Consider the following 18,082-nt stretch of genomic DNA (forward strand, 5'->3'; position numbering starts at 1 on the left):
AATCAGGAACAGATCTATGTTAAACCATAATTAAAAAGCTGGAATCACTGGATGAACGTTTTATCCTGGTTTGGGATTCCTCAGATGTGCTTATCCACAATCCCGTACATGAGACTCGAACCCAGGACCGTCCAGTGCTTCTAGGCTGTCAGTGTTCGTCTAACACTGACCGGTTCATGATTTCGGTTAATAACTGTGTATTCCCAATCTCTTTTATTTATCGTGATTGTTATCTGTTGATTACTTAATTTCCCTCCAGCATACTCTGTTTACATATACAACTGACCAATGAATTCCAGACAATTCATCACACGAATCATAAAAGTATGGGTTTTTTTTCTGTACTGCTTGATTTTTTTGTTTTCCAAAATCATGTCTTGTATGAGCCCTGTTATGATTATAGTGTGTAAAACTGGTAATTCGCCACAATAATTTTTAATAACGTACAGTTAGAAATTAATTGGTAGAAGTCGTTGAAATATGAGAAGGGAAAACGTATTAGGATAATTATTGGTTTATTAAAAGTATCATGGTAGAATGATGGTTTGAGAGTGCGTTATAATATTCATTTCAAAAGCGAATGCTCGAAAAGATTCATCCACATAAAATTTATCTTGACATTAATTTGATACAGAAAATATAACCATAAGACAACTGTCTTTTGTTCACGGTACATTATTATTATTATTATTATTATTATCATGTAATGTACATTATTGCAAAGGGACGTCGAAATATACACGCGCCCCACAAAACATCAAATTTCTATAGTGGACTGGGATACTGTTCGTTTGCCCAAACTGAAGCAGGTCTTTTCCTCAAAGGGCCACTCCTCGAGCCTTTGACCTAGAGGTGTAATCCACAAGGCAGTGAAGCAACCTTAGGAGATGCGATTCCATATGATATCTGGTAACCAACAATAGGTTCATACATCATCTGTTCCCTCAGGTTCATGGAGTCTATGTGCACTATTAGTTTGGAATCAGTGTTTCCAATTTTTGTATGTTGACTCTCTTTGTCCACGAACCCGATTAAATCACTGGACATCCACTTTTCGTGAATAACACCATCTCCACGAGAACGAAGTCAACAGGATTTCGCTGAGAGTTGACATATACGCGTTGCTACATAAGAAGATTCTGAGTGTGAGATTGAACTCTCAATACCGTCGGCCGTTGCGAGCATTTGGGGGCTAACTAACTGAATTGTATGATGATGATCATATTATTACTCAAAAATATGTAACACAACTGTTCAAGCTGAGTATTGTCATAGCAGTATTTTTACTTCAGTCGGATGTTTTTGACTGATGAATTTGACTAATATGATATATATTTTTATTGTAATAGCAAGTTAAAGGAATGAGAAATTTCAATATATATATATATATATATATATATATATCTTAGCAAGTTGGCACGACTACATACAATGAACGCCATAATCTATTGATTTATTATGGAAGATGAATGACCTTGTGAAAACCCAAAACTGTGTTAATATTTGCTTAAACTTAATTGGTACATATGATCACTACTAACACACTCACTTATTTTCTTCCTTCTGTATATATTTTTGTGTCATAAGTTTATATATATATATATATATATACGTCACGTAAAGCAGAGTTATTGTGTTTGTTTGACTGTACAATGTTAACTACACATTTCATTTTTTAAACTACGAAATCAATTATCAAATGTATTTTATTGTGGTGCAAGATTTATGTAAATCGTTGTGAAAAATAAGCACATTTAAAGGGTTAAGAACTGTTAATTTGTTCTGTTTTAATTATAACTTAAGCTTATTTCACTATTATACTTCCTTTAATACCACTAATATGTAAGTTAACATGGATTACTACAGATATGCGATCATGTTCTTAGTGATTGAAATTTGAATCTCAATGTTCGAACTCTGCTTGATATATTTCAAGTTTTTGGTTAATATAGTTCTCTTATTAGCGCCCAAGTAAACACGATGTGATTCGAAAACTGAGACTCATAGACGATTGCACTTGATAAATGAATTATACTAGTTAGCTTCTTTACGGATGTTCATATTGAACAATTAACAATTGTTCAAATTACTAATTGGATACATAGATAAACTCATTTTATATGCGTGCAATTGCTGTATTTTATTATAGTAATATATTAGGAAAGCTCCATACTAAAGTAACAAGTAAATAGTGAAATAAATTATGTAAATGCTTTACTTCAATGTACAATATCAAAACATTTTTTTTTCATTTACTCATGAAGTTATCAAGTTTTATGCCCCTTTTTTTCTTCTTTTTACACGTAAATCACTTATTCTGGATAAAATAAAGTTTTTATTTCATAAAAAAAAAAGATGGGAATAAACAAACTAGACTTTTGTTCTGTTGATACATCTACCTTGATATTGACTAAAATCTGCACACTGTTGTATACATGGTGACATATTGATAGATAGATATATTTACACTATTCAACATTATTATGTCCACGTAATGTTACTTCTTTATGGTTACTAAATTTATATTTTGGTACAGTGTATGTTTATGTATGTGCGTGTATGTGTGGGAAATCACTACTATTTTCCCGTTGTTGTGATATTATCTCTTTACCCTTCTGAATAGATTAACGGTGTTTTTGTCACAAGCATTCACTTTAAGGTATCTTTAGATATCTTATGTCTTTTGAAACGACACACCGTGTTCTTTTATTATTAGAACCTATTAACTTTTATAAATTTTGATAACCCCTGTAAGTTAGCATTGTATCCTGATATTCAAAATATTTCAACCGAATTTAATAAGAATAATTATTATTGATAGTATGCATGATAAACAACACAAACATTACTAAAATGTTTGTTGTTAATGTAGCAAATTACGTTAGTTTCCTGGAGTTCATAAAGTCTCAAAATTATGAAATATTTGGTTAATTCTCATTGTATTCTTAGTTCAACGATTTGTAGAGACTGCTCATTTTTAAAAATCTGACTATGATTATTGAGAAAAAGGAGTTGAATTCGTCAAATTAAACATTGTTACTAGATGTTATAGCAACACTTTCCTCTATATATGTTTTGGAAAATGCCATATTTTTATTACTTCTTAGCCTTCCGTAAATTTTATATTTGATGTGATTAGCTAATTGAAACAATTGTTCACAAATCAGAAGACTCCCAACTAACTACCAAATGTTGATCGATAACCACTCACTACCTACCTCCAGCCATATAATATTTTAACACTTTATGAAATGTTGTATCACTTAGACTAGTGTTCACATTCCAATGATAATGTAATTTACAGTTATGTTGAGTTATATCTTTTTACAAAACTGGTATAACAATGATGATTTATTCAATAATATGACAGTTTAGAATTTCATTCACTAAATTATTGTGGGACACCGGTTACCATGGGACTGTATCTCCTTACGTTGCTCCACCGCCTTACGTATTACACTTCTAGGTCAAAAACTGGAGGACTGACCCACTTGCTTCGGTTTGGGCACCCAGGTAGTATTTCAATCCTTACAAAAATTGAATGATTTTTGTGGCGCATATATATATGGTTCCTCCTCGTACCAGTATGTATGTGTTTAAATAAATAGGTGAAATAACTTCAAAAAACAGTTCTTCCATTTCTTATGAGGGTTTTCTTCTTTATCTCCTAATCCACTATCAACCCTCCCATTTTCCATTGCTCAAATGATTTCCCCCCTTTTTGAAAAGAATATTGAAAACATTTTTTTTCTTGATTAAAATAATCCTAGTTAAATTTGTTACAGATCATTGATGACTACATTTCATTCTTGTTCACTCCGTTTATATCAAACATTTTTACTAAATCATATAACGAATAAGTTATTCTTCTCATTTCTTTTTAGGTATTATAATATTTTATAGTATTAGTGAATTATGAATAGATAATTTTCTATTGTGTAAATTGGAGTTACCATTTTGCAAGAGATTTACCTAACCTAGTTGAGTTTTATTTTGTGAAGAAAAGCGTTGAATGGTCAAATGAAAATCTCTGACATTGTACCATAGTGTATCGTGATGTCGTTGTCTTGAGATCAGAACATCCGAAGAACACCTTGCTAAATTGATGCATAAAATTATTTTTAAAATGTTTCAATCAGCAGTGGATTTTTTCCCACCAATGGTCAGCGTATTTTCTCTGGTGATCTATTCTGTTAGTTCTGTAGATCAAAAATCCATTTTCTTTGTAAGCGTTCGTGATCTGTGCTGCGTGTCAACTTGTAATTCATATATCTAATTTTTCTACTCATTGGGATATTAATTTATTTATAAAAATCTACCTAATGCTCAATTTATTCAAAATTATCAAATTTTTAATTGTTATTTAACTTAAAACTATTTACACAAATCTAGGTCCTCAAGGTACACTTTCGGATCGTATAACTAGTCAAAAGGGTATGATTTATTACAATATGTTGCGATCTATCGCTTTCAGTGTTAATCCTATTATAAAATTTTCGTTGTTTCTTTTCGTGTAATATATATAGTGTTTGGTGTAAATTCATATGATATACATGGATAATTATATATTTTTGTATGTACTGTATCTAACTACACATTGTTCCATTTGAATGTTATAACCATTTTAAATGTATGCATGAAAAACATGGATCCTTGTGTTTATCGCTAATGTTAATGATTTATCAAGCACACATTTATTTAGTGAGCTTTTTACCACGACTTTGTTGTGAGTGAAGTCCAATAGTTCTGTTAATTATTTGTTAAATGATTGTTTGCTGAGCATGACATTAACTTTTCAATCATCCGGTCAGTTGTTTCAAACCAGGTTTACATACATAAGTTCAGTTGATCAGGTATTAATACTACTCATACAAAGAATTCCAATTATGTTATATTCATCATAAAAAGTTGTGTTTCTCAACGTTTTTGTAATTTCTTAGTTATAAAAAAAAAAATCATATTTTCTATAGAATAATCTACTAAACTTTTCCGGAGTACAGAATTTTTCAAACTTATAGCATCGTAAATTAGGTTTGTGATATACAAATATTGACAAACAGTTTTTGTACATATATCTTACAAAATATAGACCTTACGCTTCATATAAAGTGAAATTTTTATTGATAGTTTCATTGTCAGAATGGGGGTTTGTGGAGATTGTAGTACTTTTTCGGTTGAATTCATGAGTTGATTCAAGCTAGACCACCATTGGAAACCTGGAAGTATTGGATGGCCGTTTCTTTCAAGTATGGCACTCCTCAACAGTGCGCATCCACAAGTAGTCTCATGAATTCAACTATTAAATGATGGTTTTATCTTATAATGGAATGCTTGTAGTAAACATTAAATATTCTTGAAGATCAATACGTGAAATGCCTTCAGTAATAGTCTTATTTGTTAAAAATTACATTATACCGTAAACATGCAACAACAGACTGTTTTCACACAAGAAATCTACTTCAATCCAAATTTTTCTGATAATGATTAGTTGTAGAATCATTTTAAAAAAATTGTTTCCCCCACTATAGGCAACAGTTTATTTTCATGACTCTACATATTTCAAAATGCCATTTCATTATGCTTGCTTTAATTCTATATCTTTAATTAGTGGGGCTTTTGTATTGTATTTTGTTGTATTTCTACACATATACTAATCACTTACATTATGGTGTTGTTAACTACATGATTTCATTAGTGATCTTTATCAGTATACACGTTGACATACTGTGTGATTTAATACAGTGGTGTGCATTTTGCAAAGGTGAATTAGATTGTTTTTCGCACTGATATTTATATAGTCCATATTGATGCATTCTTGTTTCACTGACATTTACAAGTTCTTAAAAAGAAGAACGGGTCTAAGTGAATGGTGACCCTGGTTCCCAGTTTTCAGAAATCCTTTCTTAAAAGTCAAGCATTATGTACAACAATCCACTCTCGCTTATTTCACGACTATTGGCTGTACTTAATCAAAAAAGTATTCGATCAGTAACTTTCTTTGATACATCGATCAAGCGTTTTTTGAGACTTAGTATCACGTTTTTGAATAAGAGGGATAATTTGATTAGGCTGCTTGCCTACTTTAGCTTGGTTTCAAGCTGCCAACTCTTCATCACCATCTGTTTTAGTTGATATTTCTTTTCTGTTTCCCTTCAGGTTTCTGACTCAGCCCTTGCTTCGTAAGGTTATTATTATCACATAAAAAAATGTATTCAACTTTAAATTAGCATGTTTTTTCTGATTTGTTGCCCTTTTATATGTCGGTTCCTACTTTCTTTTCTCTATTAAACACTTGTATAATAATTTCTCGAATATTTATAACAATTTCAAACTTAGTTTTAATATACTGAATAACAATGTTGGTGCGTTCCATGTAAGAGTTTACGATAAAATTGGACGGATAAACATCGCATCGAATTAACTTGTCTGTTTGTTTATTTTTCTATCTGTACATGAATTCACTAGTACTTTTTTTATTATTATTATTAATATTATTATTATTAATGACTGTGTGCCAAGACAAAAAATTGATTTAATGACTTTTATAGTTGTGTTTAACAACAGGATATTAACAATCTGTTTCTCTTGAAATCTCTTCTCTTTGTTGATTGTTCATTCATTTATTCATTTGTTTATTTTTGTATTGATCAGTAGTTGTTACTGAGTGAAAAGAAAATAGCATTTCACACGATAGAGTACATTTCAAAGATGCGTTTATGTTTGTATGTCAACCATTATATATGTGTGTACAAGGTTTTTCACTTATTCTTCGGAGAAATTAATCTCGTTAATCATCGGCGGTTTCTTTTTTCATGCTTTAGATGGTTTGTAATCAATAAACATCATTATTGTTATTATTAGTTGGAGTTTTGACCTGTCCATTATCCGATTTCTATTTTTCCATCAAATAGGAAACAGTTAAAATGTATTCTTCTGTGTGTCATCAATAGAAATATATATGTACAGTATGACGATTGTTTAGTGTTTTATGAAATTGTAGTACTTTGCTATGATTCCATGAAATACTAATTACACCATTGTTCTCGTTTAAATGTAATCTAAAACCAATTAAAATAATTACACTGTTTAAAGTAATGCAAAAATAACTTTCATATTAAACCATTTAACACATTTTGTACTATAAGCTATGATGGATGGTAGCTAGCAGTTGAATCCAAGATGCGTGTTTCGTCCTATTTGGGACTAGTCTTTAGCTAGACGTGCCTTCATTCCATAGTGTCACTTTCACAATTGTGTCACATGGTCATTACAAATATATTATTTCTATTATTGGATAATCATTGTTTCTAGAAACCAAGTAATAGCTGTTTTTTCAACTAAGCTGATCAAATATTCAAGCTCTTCATTCCACTCTTTTGTGGATTAAGATTACCAGATAATATCTTTAATAACACCCATACTACATCTAATGCATGAGACCTGATTTGGATCATTCTAACTTTTTTGTTATTAATAGACAGACGTGAGTTTTCATTACTGGACAGTTATAAACTACAAAATGATATCAGTTAGATTTTCTTTCACAGTTTATAATTTTCAACATATATGTATCTATGCATATGTATTTTCATTGTACATAACTTATATTTATGTATCTTATGTCAGTTTATCAATTTATAACCGTTGATAAGTGAATTATACATTTTCAAATTACAAATTTTTGTACTTGTCGGTCCGTTTATATTATTTATTAAGCTAGCATGATCGTATACTGATTTATTTTTAATTATCTAATACATGTATTGTATATCTTGTTGAATTCAGTACTTGAATTGTTCATACCGTATCAATATTTCCTTCTATTTGCTGCTGGGACCCTCCCAATTTTCAGGTGATGAGAATACAAATGAATTTATCGCTACTCAAACTAGTTCTATCTTGGAAACTGCTTCCCCAAAATCTGTGCATAATGTAAGTATATAAATGTTAATTTCTGTTTAAAGTCTTTTCACTTTATATGATAGTCCGTCTATCAATCAAGCAACGAATATAATACTCAACAGTTTACTCTGTATTACTCTTTGCCTGTAGAAGTAAGAGATGTGTATGAAGTGCATATATTTGATTACAGTTGTCTTCAAAACATTGTTCGATTGAAGGGAACATGTGAGTAAACACAAATGTGTTTGGGATAAGGTTCTAAGAAAGGATAGAGACCAGTTGTTGAGATTGTAAATCTTCTTTGAGTTGTCTGAGATATGTATTACATATGTTCAACGATTGCTTACCGCAAAGTGCAGTTGTGCATAGAGTAAGAGAAGATTGGAAGAGAGCTAAACCCCAGTGAACCAAAACGAAGTTTGAATTAATAAGAAATCTGATTGAGCCATATTAGTAGTTGATAAATTGTCTGGTCAGAATCCACACGATAACTTTTACCTGTAGTTGAAAACGTCTCGTGACAGAGCTCTAAATTAATTGGAGGCATTCTTTCTTTACCTTCTTTATCTTAAGTTTCTGTATTCCCTCGTACAAATGTTTCCATTTTTTCTTGAGTCATATGTTCAATATTTAATCTTTCTCACTGCCAGCTGACTTATTTGTTAATCATCGTAATAATTGGATTACTGTGTAGATGTAGTAAAAAAAACTTGAACCATTGCCCATTATTGCGTATTTGGACTCTTCTGTGGCTTCTATCTCTATTTTTATAGTATAAAATCAGTGTTATTTACTTAATTATTCGAAATATTATCTACTAAGTTGTTTTGTCTTAATGCTTTTTATCCTTACGTGAAAATAATAATGGAAATATATCGATATAATCATTTAGATAAAGTTTATTTCTGTTCCGATACAATAAAATATTTGTTTGTAGAGAATGAGAAATGAAGATAAGATCAGTAATTTGTATATAAGGGATTTGTTTGTGTCTGTCCATACTATACTATACTGATTGATGATGATAGTATCTCATTATTAAGAGAATAATAGTAATAATCTTCCATCATACGGATAATTTCATGATTAATTGGACTATTGATGATAGATAGATAATATAATTGAACTAGTTATTTTCCGTTTTATGATCAATATCATGAAAACTCATCAATTTTTTGTTATATGCTTAAAATAAGTTGATTATTGTCATTCCAATGTACTCTGATTAGTATTTCATACTAACACTTCTCAGTTATAAGGTCGTGAAGATTGTTGAGTTTTAATTGAGATCATAATTCTATCAATGTTCAGCTACCATTTCAAACCTGGAAGCACTGGATAACCGTTAACACCGTTGGATACCGAGTTAGTGGTTAGAGGTTAAGTGTTCGCACACGAGATCAAGTGTCCTGGGTCCGAATCTCGCGTACAGGGCCGTTGATGTGGGCTTCTAAGTAATCTCATTTTAGGACGATACGGGCGTACAGTGCTTCCAGGTTTTTAATGGTGGTCTAACATTGATGGGTTCATGATTTGAATTAAAACAGGCACTTTTATCGCACTCCATTCAGGACAAAATATTTATGCATATATAACAGTCAAGAGAACCTGCACTGCTATGTATTTGATTACCATGTAAGACTAAGAAATTTTTCAGTGTTTCATAACTCTAACTAAATGTCTTGCATACTATAGTTTACAAAAAATTGTCAATAACTATTCATAAGAGCTATAGAAAAAATAGATTTCACAATCTTTTCTGATTGATTTGAAGATTTTAGATAGTAGAATGATGATCGTCTACTAGTTGGTTAAGAAGTTAGTACTTTACATAGGCATTCAGTATTCAGATATGGAAAAGACTACCTTCTTTATTGTTACGTGTGCTAAGTAATCACTAACATTCTTTAAAATATTATTTTCTATAACTTAGTTTGGTGTTATTATCATCCGTAGTTGTAGAATTCAGAGAAAAAATTCCCTTTTCGACGAAACCATTGACTTAAGCAGTATATTCATATTTATATTTGTATGGTAAATATATATATCTATAGAACGATAGAAAAGATTACATCATAAACTGATTCACGATTCCAGGTTTGGACATCCAGAGAGTATTCCAACCCTCACACAAATCTAATGTTGAAGTATGGCACATACATACTTTGGGTGCCCTTTTGTAATAATATTTATGTGTTTAAATAATAAGTTTGTTCACAGAACGCCTATGGACGTTAACCTCATTATTAATTAAAAAGTCTCTAGTTTAGACACCAAACAGAATTGTATTGTTATTATGTTGTCAGACTTTTTAGAATTTCCTTCTTATTGCTATCTTTTATTGTGTAGTTTTCTAGCGAGTTCAATAGTTATCTCTATCTTCATTTTATTAACAATTTGTTCAATAAGAATCAGCTTTTGTAAACGACTATTCCTGTATTCTACAAAATCCACCTTTATTTTTTGATGGTATTAATTTTCACGGAGAGGACTTTAATTAAATTTTCATACTGTATTTATTTTCGTCGTCATCATTAAGATTTACTTCACAACCCCCTCACCTTTTCTTATTTTTTTAAAATCAAACTAATTTCACCAAACGTTCATGTCTTATTAATGAAGTAAATTTGCTGTTCTTCATTGTATTTCTCTCTCATTCCTTGTATTTCCAAATTTGTTACCAAATGTATTCAATATGATTTTTCTTTTACAAAGTTTTTTTATTCTCTAAAACTTACTAGTCTGTTGAAAGAATTGTATGTGTCGATGTTGTTCTTATAAATAAATATCTAACATTAGTAGCTAAAGTGATAAGTTGATAATCGTTACCTATCACTATTTATTAAGAGGATCCTAATATTCAACACAATTGAAGGATATTTTACTAGCTTATTCCATAAGACGTTAGGATTATTACTGTTTCTACCACTTTTCTGCATAATACTTATTATATAATGTAGTATAGTGAACAGTGTCATGTGATTTCGTGTACTCTAATTATACCAATTGTTCAGTAGATGGATATACCAGAAAGATCGAACTAAATTGGAAGCTAAAATATGTTGCCTGTTTTTGCAAATCAACTGATCTTTGTAAGTATTCGTAAGAATTGAACAGCTGTTAATTAAATGCCCAAACGTTTCTGTATAATACACATACAAAAAACTAAATAATAAGATCACTAATTCCTAAATATTTTATAGGCTTACTGTTGGAGGTCCGTGTGCTTATCTTAACTAGTGGTTAGAGACATGAAGTCGCTCAAAATCGTTTGCGATGGTAGAGGTACATGCATTCTCTTTGTCCCCTTCCACGGGTTCTCATTTTCTGGACTCTTTATAATCTTTTTTACTTCACTAATTTACATTTCCTTAAATGATATCTTCCATGCCTAATCTTCTTTATCACCACTGGGATTTCCCCTAACAGTTTCACCTAATGAGTTATGGCAACTTGAACCTATGTCTATACGTACCAGATTCATTCATTGTTCCATACTAACTGTTGAGAATATCTTGATATGGAATAATTCTTCACCATATTTAGTTATATTTGTTAAATAAAACTGTAAAACAGAATAAATGAATAGGAGCTTCGTAATTTTTGTATCTTTTTCCTTCTTGAAACAAAATAAAATTCGTTTCTAGACTGAAGTTCAAATGTTCGGAGAAAGTGGTCAACCTGATGGTGATTGGGATTTGGAAGCAGACAATATGGCAGTTATTAAGAAGCCAATTAGTACAGGGTAAATATTAAAATGTTTATTTAGATGTAATGTTGATGTATAAAGTTTTTTAATATTTTTTACTTTTATCGTTTATATGTTGTGTAACTGTCAAGTCAGTCAAATATTATAGATATATCTTGTTCTTGAACATTCGATACTGACTTTTTAAGCGCTACCTAGTTCCTTTACAAATCTGCACTTTAGTTTCGAATACAGGACATAAGGCGAGAATTAAAGTAGATTTATTTCTAAGGTTAGTTTAAATGCAGAACTCAAAGATATTTACGGGGTTAATATTTGACCTTAGTATTCTGTAAAATGCCAAAATTCATAACTAAATCAGCAATTATCCAATCAGGATATTATACATAATCCGTTGGTTTTAGATGTCTCCAGAAAGTTTCTACCGATCACTAGTTTTACTACGTATCTTTTCCAAGCTTCTGAAGAATTTTCTGATGAATTCTTGCTGAGTCTTAGTAAACCATATACACTAGGAACAACAGCATTTGTTTCGCTAGTAGGCTGAAGGAATTTTTGCCAAAAAATTTTTTGCATTGTAGTTTATCCTGAAAGAATTCACAATAATCATATTAAACCATTTAACTATACTTTAATCGACTTTGTAACCGGCCAATCAGAAGTCAATTGAATCCATCAAAGTAAATTTTAAGCAGTTATAGTATCATGTTTACAAATTTTAAATATATTCTTTGCAGATTTTACTAGAGAGAAATAAAGCTGTACGGTGTGTAATTCAGCTGACAATTTTATACTCGGATGTGTATAATTCGAGAAGTTTGCCGATTCAATTACAAGTGGATTTTAAATCATTATCAATGATAAAACCTGTCCAATAAATGAATTAAACTGTATTTGTCTGTCTGTTAAACTACAATATTTATTAAAATTTACTTGAGATTTATTTGAAGCATGCATTCTAACTCATAAATTAGACATCTTTGATATTTTTGCTGTGTTCACGGTGATCATTAAATTTTTTTACTTGCTTGTCATTAAAAACGACAAATAGATTTTTAGTTTCATTCATTGCGGATGCTCGTGGTGGTCTAATTCAAGCAAGACGTTATCCTGATCTTAGGATATTTATTCCTCCAAATGTTATCAATGGTCCACTTCGTATTGTTTGTCGTCTAGTTCATCCTGATCGTATGAATTCACCTCCTATTATGAATGATGGTGATGGTTTAGCTTGCCGGTGAGTTTTATTCTTTAAGTAGAATTAAATCAGTGTTCACACAATCAAGTTACTTATCAATTACTTGAATATAAGAATGATTATTTTCACAATTAAAGTTTTTTGGTTCAAACAGTTTATTGTTATTAGTTGACAAGTTTTACTTCATTGTAAAAAAATTCCAGTTTTTCAGGTTTCTTATATTTTTTTTCAAAAAGTTTAATCTACTGAAATACTAATCCTTCTTCAAATAATATTCATTACATTTATTTGAAGATAGCTAACGTAGGAAATGTTGTTGTTTGCTTGAGCTCTCTAAATCCTTAACATCATAGTTACTTTGTGTATGTTGCCATTCTTTGTCTAAATATGTCGATACGTCAATGACATTAACCTTTAAAAAAAGCATTAATCTTCTTTTTGATCTTTTGTACTCGAATTATATTTCTGATATTTAGATCTCCACTTTATTTTTTTTGTAATTCTTCCTCTTTTTCTATTGTTCTTAATTTCCTCCCTCGTTATTCTGATATTGATGTATGTGACAATGTGAACACTAATACATATTCGTACCAGTTTGTACTTTGTTCATAATTGATTAACTTCTCCAATAACACAGTTATGCTTTGTGACTCAGTTTTAACTTATTTAAAATGTCTTTTTACAGCCCAGTTAAACAGTTCCAGTCAGTTTCATATATTTCAGACTTTAGTTATGTGTCTAGCGTAGTGCGGAAATCATTTTAATTTGGAAAATTATTCGATTCCCGCTTGCGGAGTCGTGGGTGTGCACTGTTGAGTAGTCCCATACTAGGACGAAACCACCATCCAGTGCTTTCAGGTTTTCAGTGATAGTCTAGTTTAAATCGACTCGTGAATTTAACTGCGAAATGTAATAAATAGACAAGCGAATGGTTTTATCCCTGCAACTAAATCGCCTCATCATATAAATCACAGATCATTACAGTTGGAAACCAACCTACATTCAAAGTAAATAGTCTTCGTAAAACTGTTCTAGTCTTTGAATTTGCTTGGTATTATTTACTTAAATCTTCCCATTGACGTATAGGACTGCGATTTTAGGAAATCATTCATAAATATCTAGGTGTTGCACTACGCATTTTAGCATTACATCAATAATACTTCTGATTGTTTCAGACATCTCTACTGATTTTTTTTTCTTAGTTTAACTTCTTGTAACCTCATTTATTAATCTATTTTGTGCAGGTTACTAGAAATTGGACCCCCTGGTATACGATTCGCTTCACCTATTCTCTTAGAAATACCACATTATGCTTTTTTAAATGGGAAAAATCGTGAAATTGTTATCCTCCGTTCAGATAATGGTGAAACATGGAAAGAGCATCTATTGGATGCTACAGATCAAGCTGTCCAAGACACTTTGGATGGACATTTTGGTAAAGTCTTTCGTTAGGCTGTTTTTTTTTATTATAAAAAATTCATTAAATGTAATTGTTGCAGCAAATCAACTCTGAAATCATCAAATTTAAATTTTCTGAAGTGAATTTCAGCACGTTTTATACTTGCTAATTTTGTTATGTCTGTTTTATCAACTACGTTTAAGGATTAACTGAATCAGAACATGACCTCAGTCTTATGACCTTCAATCTTCTTTATATATCCTCTTAGTTGGGTCACAAATTCATAAAGGTCATAAACTACGAGTTCGTCCACACCTTTATGACCTAAAATATGAATGTCTAATACTACTGGCTCAAACACCACTTTCTCTTTCTCCCCAATAATCAATCAGAAATCAAGTACAACAAGCTTTTTTATTATTGTATTACTATCCACGACTTAAAGCCTATAAGATTATGTGCATTAATTAAGTCATCTCAGTTAAGAAATCAAAACTTGTACTCGGCCAAGTCATAAGTAAAACACAAAATAACAGTGATTAATTGATGAATGATTATTCAGAAACGGTAAAATTATATCAATTGTTAATAGATTATATGTCAGCTTATAGTTAAGAAAATACCGTCAAGGGATTATTTTACAATTACACAATGAAATGTAGCTATAATAGTTCTGCGTTTAATAGCTTTGTTTTTATTAAATATCCTTTCTGATTCAACGGTTACACTATGTACGTGATATTCTTAACTGTTTCAAACTCTTTTACAACATATCAACTAGAGTTAATGTTGTAGCAAAAGTTTCGTTATTATACTTCAAAAGCGTTAGCTCAATTCAGTTGTGCTTTCTTTCAAGTATTGTAATACGTGTTAGTCAATACATTCATTAGTTTGTTTTGTCTAATGTTATTGTTTCATTGTAATTTAATCGACGTTACTTTATATCACGGTCTTTTCTTTTTTTCAAATGACATCATGACCATAATAATATACTAATGCCACAAATTTTACTTGGTTAAAATTAATTCGAACTTTTTTCCACGTTTTATTTATGGTATGATTAAATTTGATTTTAGATTACGCTGGATCACTTGAAGAACTACGTGCTAAGTCAATACATCGTATTTTAACATATGATCTACCACAATATTTTGCACTTATTACGCGTATTAAGCAAGAATTAATTTTAATTGGTCCAGAAGGTGGTACATTGACATCTACAGTTGTACCAGACGTACATGTTCGTTTTCCTCAAGGTGCTTTACAAAAACGTATACGTGTTGGTTTACAAGTACATCCAGTTGATCATGAACTTGTAACTAGAATGCTTGGTCCACGTGTCTCTGTATCACCGATTGTAACAATCGAACCACGCCGACGTAAATTTCATAAACCAATCACCTTGACTATACCATTACCAAAAACAGCTATATCATTCTTTAGCGGTGTTGCTGACACTAAATCTCGTTCAACTATTGATTCACCCAGTCTTCGATTACTGTGTTCGATTGCGGGTGGGACATCACCAGCTGTTTGGGAGGATATCACTGGTAGTTCTCCGTTAACTGTACACGATCTTTCTGTTTCATTTACATCTACGGTATCTGCAAGGTAACTGACCTAATTTATTAAATTGATGAATATGTATATAAGTTCATCTCAATAATTATATTGCCTATTTTTTTTAACATAGCCGTATCACATAGGTTTTACAAATATGCAGAAGCCAATATAACAATGCATATTATCATGATTTTGTACTGTCCAGTAAGAGTTGTAAACTAATTGTCTAGGTTCGCCTGCCACATTCCATTTTGAGAAGTGGTGACTTGATACTTTAAGCACTTGTGTTTCTAATCACACTCGGTAGCTTCAACCCTACCACCAAGATTATTACAACTAACACTCACATTGCGCACACATTACTTAAACTATGGAGGTAAGTTTTATTATTATCAATAGTAGTAGTGTAGTGAACGAAGACTTAGTAGGGACAACCCATTTATTATTTAATACAAAATTACAGAGTTCTTCCATGAAATATGATAAACCATACATTAAATACCTCATTTGCAAATCTCCCATCAATTGTTTCAAACTCCATCATTGCTTTATGACTACTGCAATTACTCTCTGTTTACATTCCTGTTACCTTCAACTTGATCTTCTCACCCCTCTGCTGCCAGGCATTCCACTTCTGATTGGTGTTACACACTACTTATGTTTGTCGACATAAGTAGCATACACCCCGTTAGTACGGACAATCACCTTGGAATTAGCAATATTACCATTTTGAAATTTATCTTTTTGATGTCATTTGAGTACCCATGCTAGTGTTGTCAGATTCTGTCAATTGACATACGTTTCTTTTACCAATTCACGTATCTTGATAACTTTTTTCTGGGAACGATTGATTGGCCATCACTACATTTCTAACTGATTTTTAAAATACATTAATTAAATGTTTACACACCTACTTTATTATTCATAACTATGACTTTTAGCGTGTTTTTTCAAAGGTAGATTTTTAATATTTATTCATCTTGTGTTACTGGAAACAATATGTGATCTCATCTACTATCTGTTTTTTTCAAACAAAATTATAGATTATGGCTTGTAGATTGTCCTAATATTACTGAAGTTGTTGAATTAGCCAGTCGTGTTTATCATGAATCATTAGCAGTGCCTTATATTGGACAATTTGTAGTGTATGCTCGTAGATTTCATCCTGAAGAAGCTCAGCTACGTTGTCTTTGCCTTACTGATGATTCAGTAGAGAAAACACTTGAATTACAAGAAGGATTTCAACTAATAGCCAATGGACCATGTATTGAGGTAAATGACTGAGTGAAACTTGATATCTATATAAACCTGTGTTATATATTTGAATGTTTTGACTTCTTATTAATTGATTAACTGTTTGACATTATTCTTTATAATAGGTTCTTGATGACCATCCACATTGGATTGAAACAGCTGGTAACTTAGTACCTGTTGCTAAAACTGAAGAACAATTACAGTTGGGAATGCATGCGTTTCGTGAGAATCGTTTAAACATGATTGTACGTGTGAAAGATTTATCACAACCAGCTGTTGGAAAATTAGCGTTTATGCGTCATCCTCGAGCTGTACTACAATCTGCTGGGTAAATGAACTGTTGTTTACTTTCGTTTAATGCACAAATTAGTATTTCTCACTGGAAATTACCATGTTTTGGACTTGTGATTTTATTGCTCTGCAAATTAACCATCTTTATAGTTTCTAGTTTATCCTCTTCAATTCATTGACATAGGTAAAACACATTTAGCGTGTGCTCCGTGATTGATTAATTTGTTAGTGATAAATACTGTAAGCAAGACCTAAATAGAATCTAGATCATCTATAAATAGTCTAATTTAGAACTTTCTGTATTGTTTTCAAACATTCTTGTATATTTTCCAGTAATATGATATATCAAAAAAAGATGATGGCTATGCTCGAACATGAACTAATCACAACTTGTTTTTCAATGACTCTTGTAAAAACTGTTTCATTTTTGTCTGTTTTTGAAGCTATAAATAACACACGATGAGTCGTGGCGATTGAAATCCGGCAATATCACAGCCCTCACACAAATCAAGTGGCTTGTGTGGTGCATATGTATTCGGTGCCCCTTTGTACCAATATTTATGTGTTTAAATAAATAGATAACCCACTCAGTTACTGAGGAGTTAACGTTAGTTTTGTATTCCGCTAATAGCCACTATTAACCTTTGCTCATAATTACAAGCAATTGTTGAAGGACAACAATAACCGATTACACTTTGAAATTACAAGACAGTAATTAAATTAAAAAGAAACAAGACCAAGATATACTACAGAACGGAATTAGAGC

At 31.1% G+C, this 18,082-nt stretch overlaps 1 protein-coding gene across 1 annotated transcript in view; it reads left to right on the forward strand.

Annotated features, from left to right (window-relative positions):
* The window catches only part of Smp_139110 (ankyrin 2,3/unc44, putative), a gene marked incomplete at both ends in the record, with an annotated part of 38,676 nt that extends 21,319 nt beyond the window's left edge, over nt 1-17,357 (forward strand). Inside the window, 8 exons of the mRNA XM_018792352.1 lie at nt 4,393-4,434; nt 7,853-7,932; nt 11,550-11,647; nt 12,663-12,848; nt 14,054-14,244; nt 15,285-15,819; nt 16,815-17,043; nt 17,151-17,357. Of these exons, the coding sequence (XP_018644206.1) occupies nt 4,393-4,434; nt 7,853-7,932; nt 11,550-11,647; nt 12,663-12,848; nt 14,054-14,244; nt 15,285-15,819; nt 16,815-17,043; nt 17,151-17,357 (1,568 nt within the window). The remainder of the gene's footprint in view (nt 1-4,392; nt 4,435-7,852; nt 7,933-11,549; nt 11,648-12,662; nt 12,849-14,053; nt 14,245-15,284; nt 15,820-16,814; nt 17,044-17,150) is intronic.
* Nucleotides 17,358-18,082: the final 725 nt, after the last annotated feature.

Source organism: Schistosoma mansoni (assembly GCF_000237925.1).
Source record: "Schistosoma mansoni, WGS project CABG00000000 data, supercontig 0340, strain Puerto Rico, whole genome shotgun sequence".
Taxonomy (NCBI): Eukaryota; Metazoa; Platyhelminthes; class Trematoda; order Strigeidida; family Schistosomatidae; genus Schistosoma; species Schistosoma mansoni.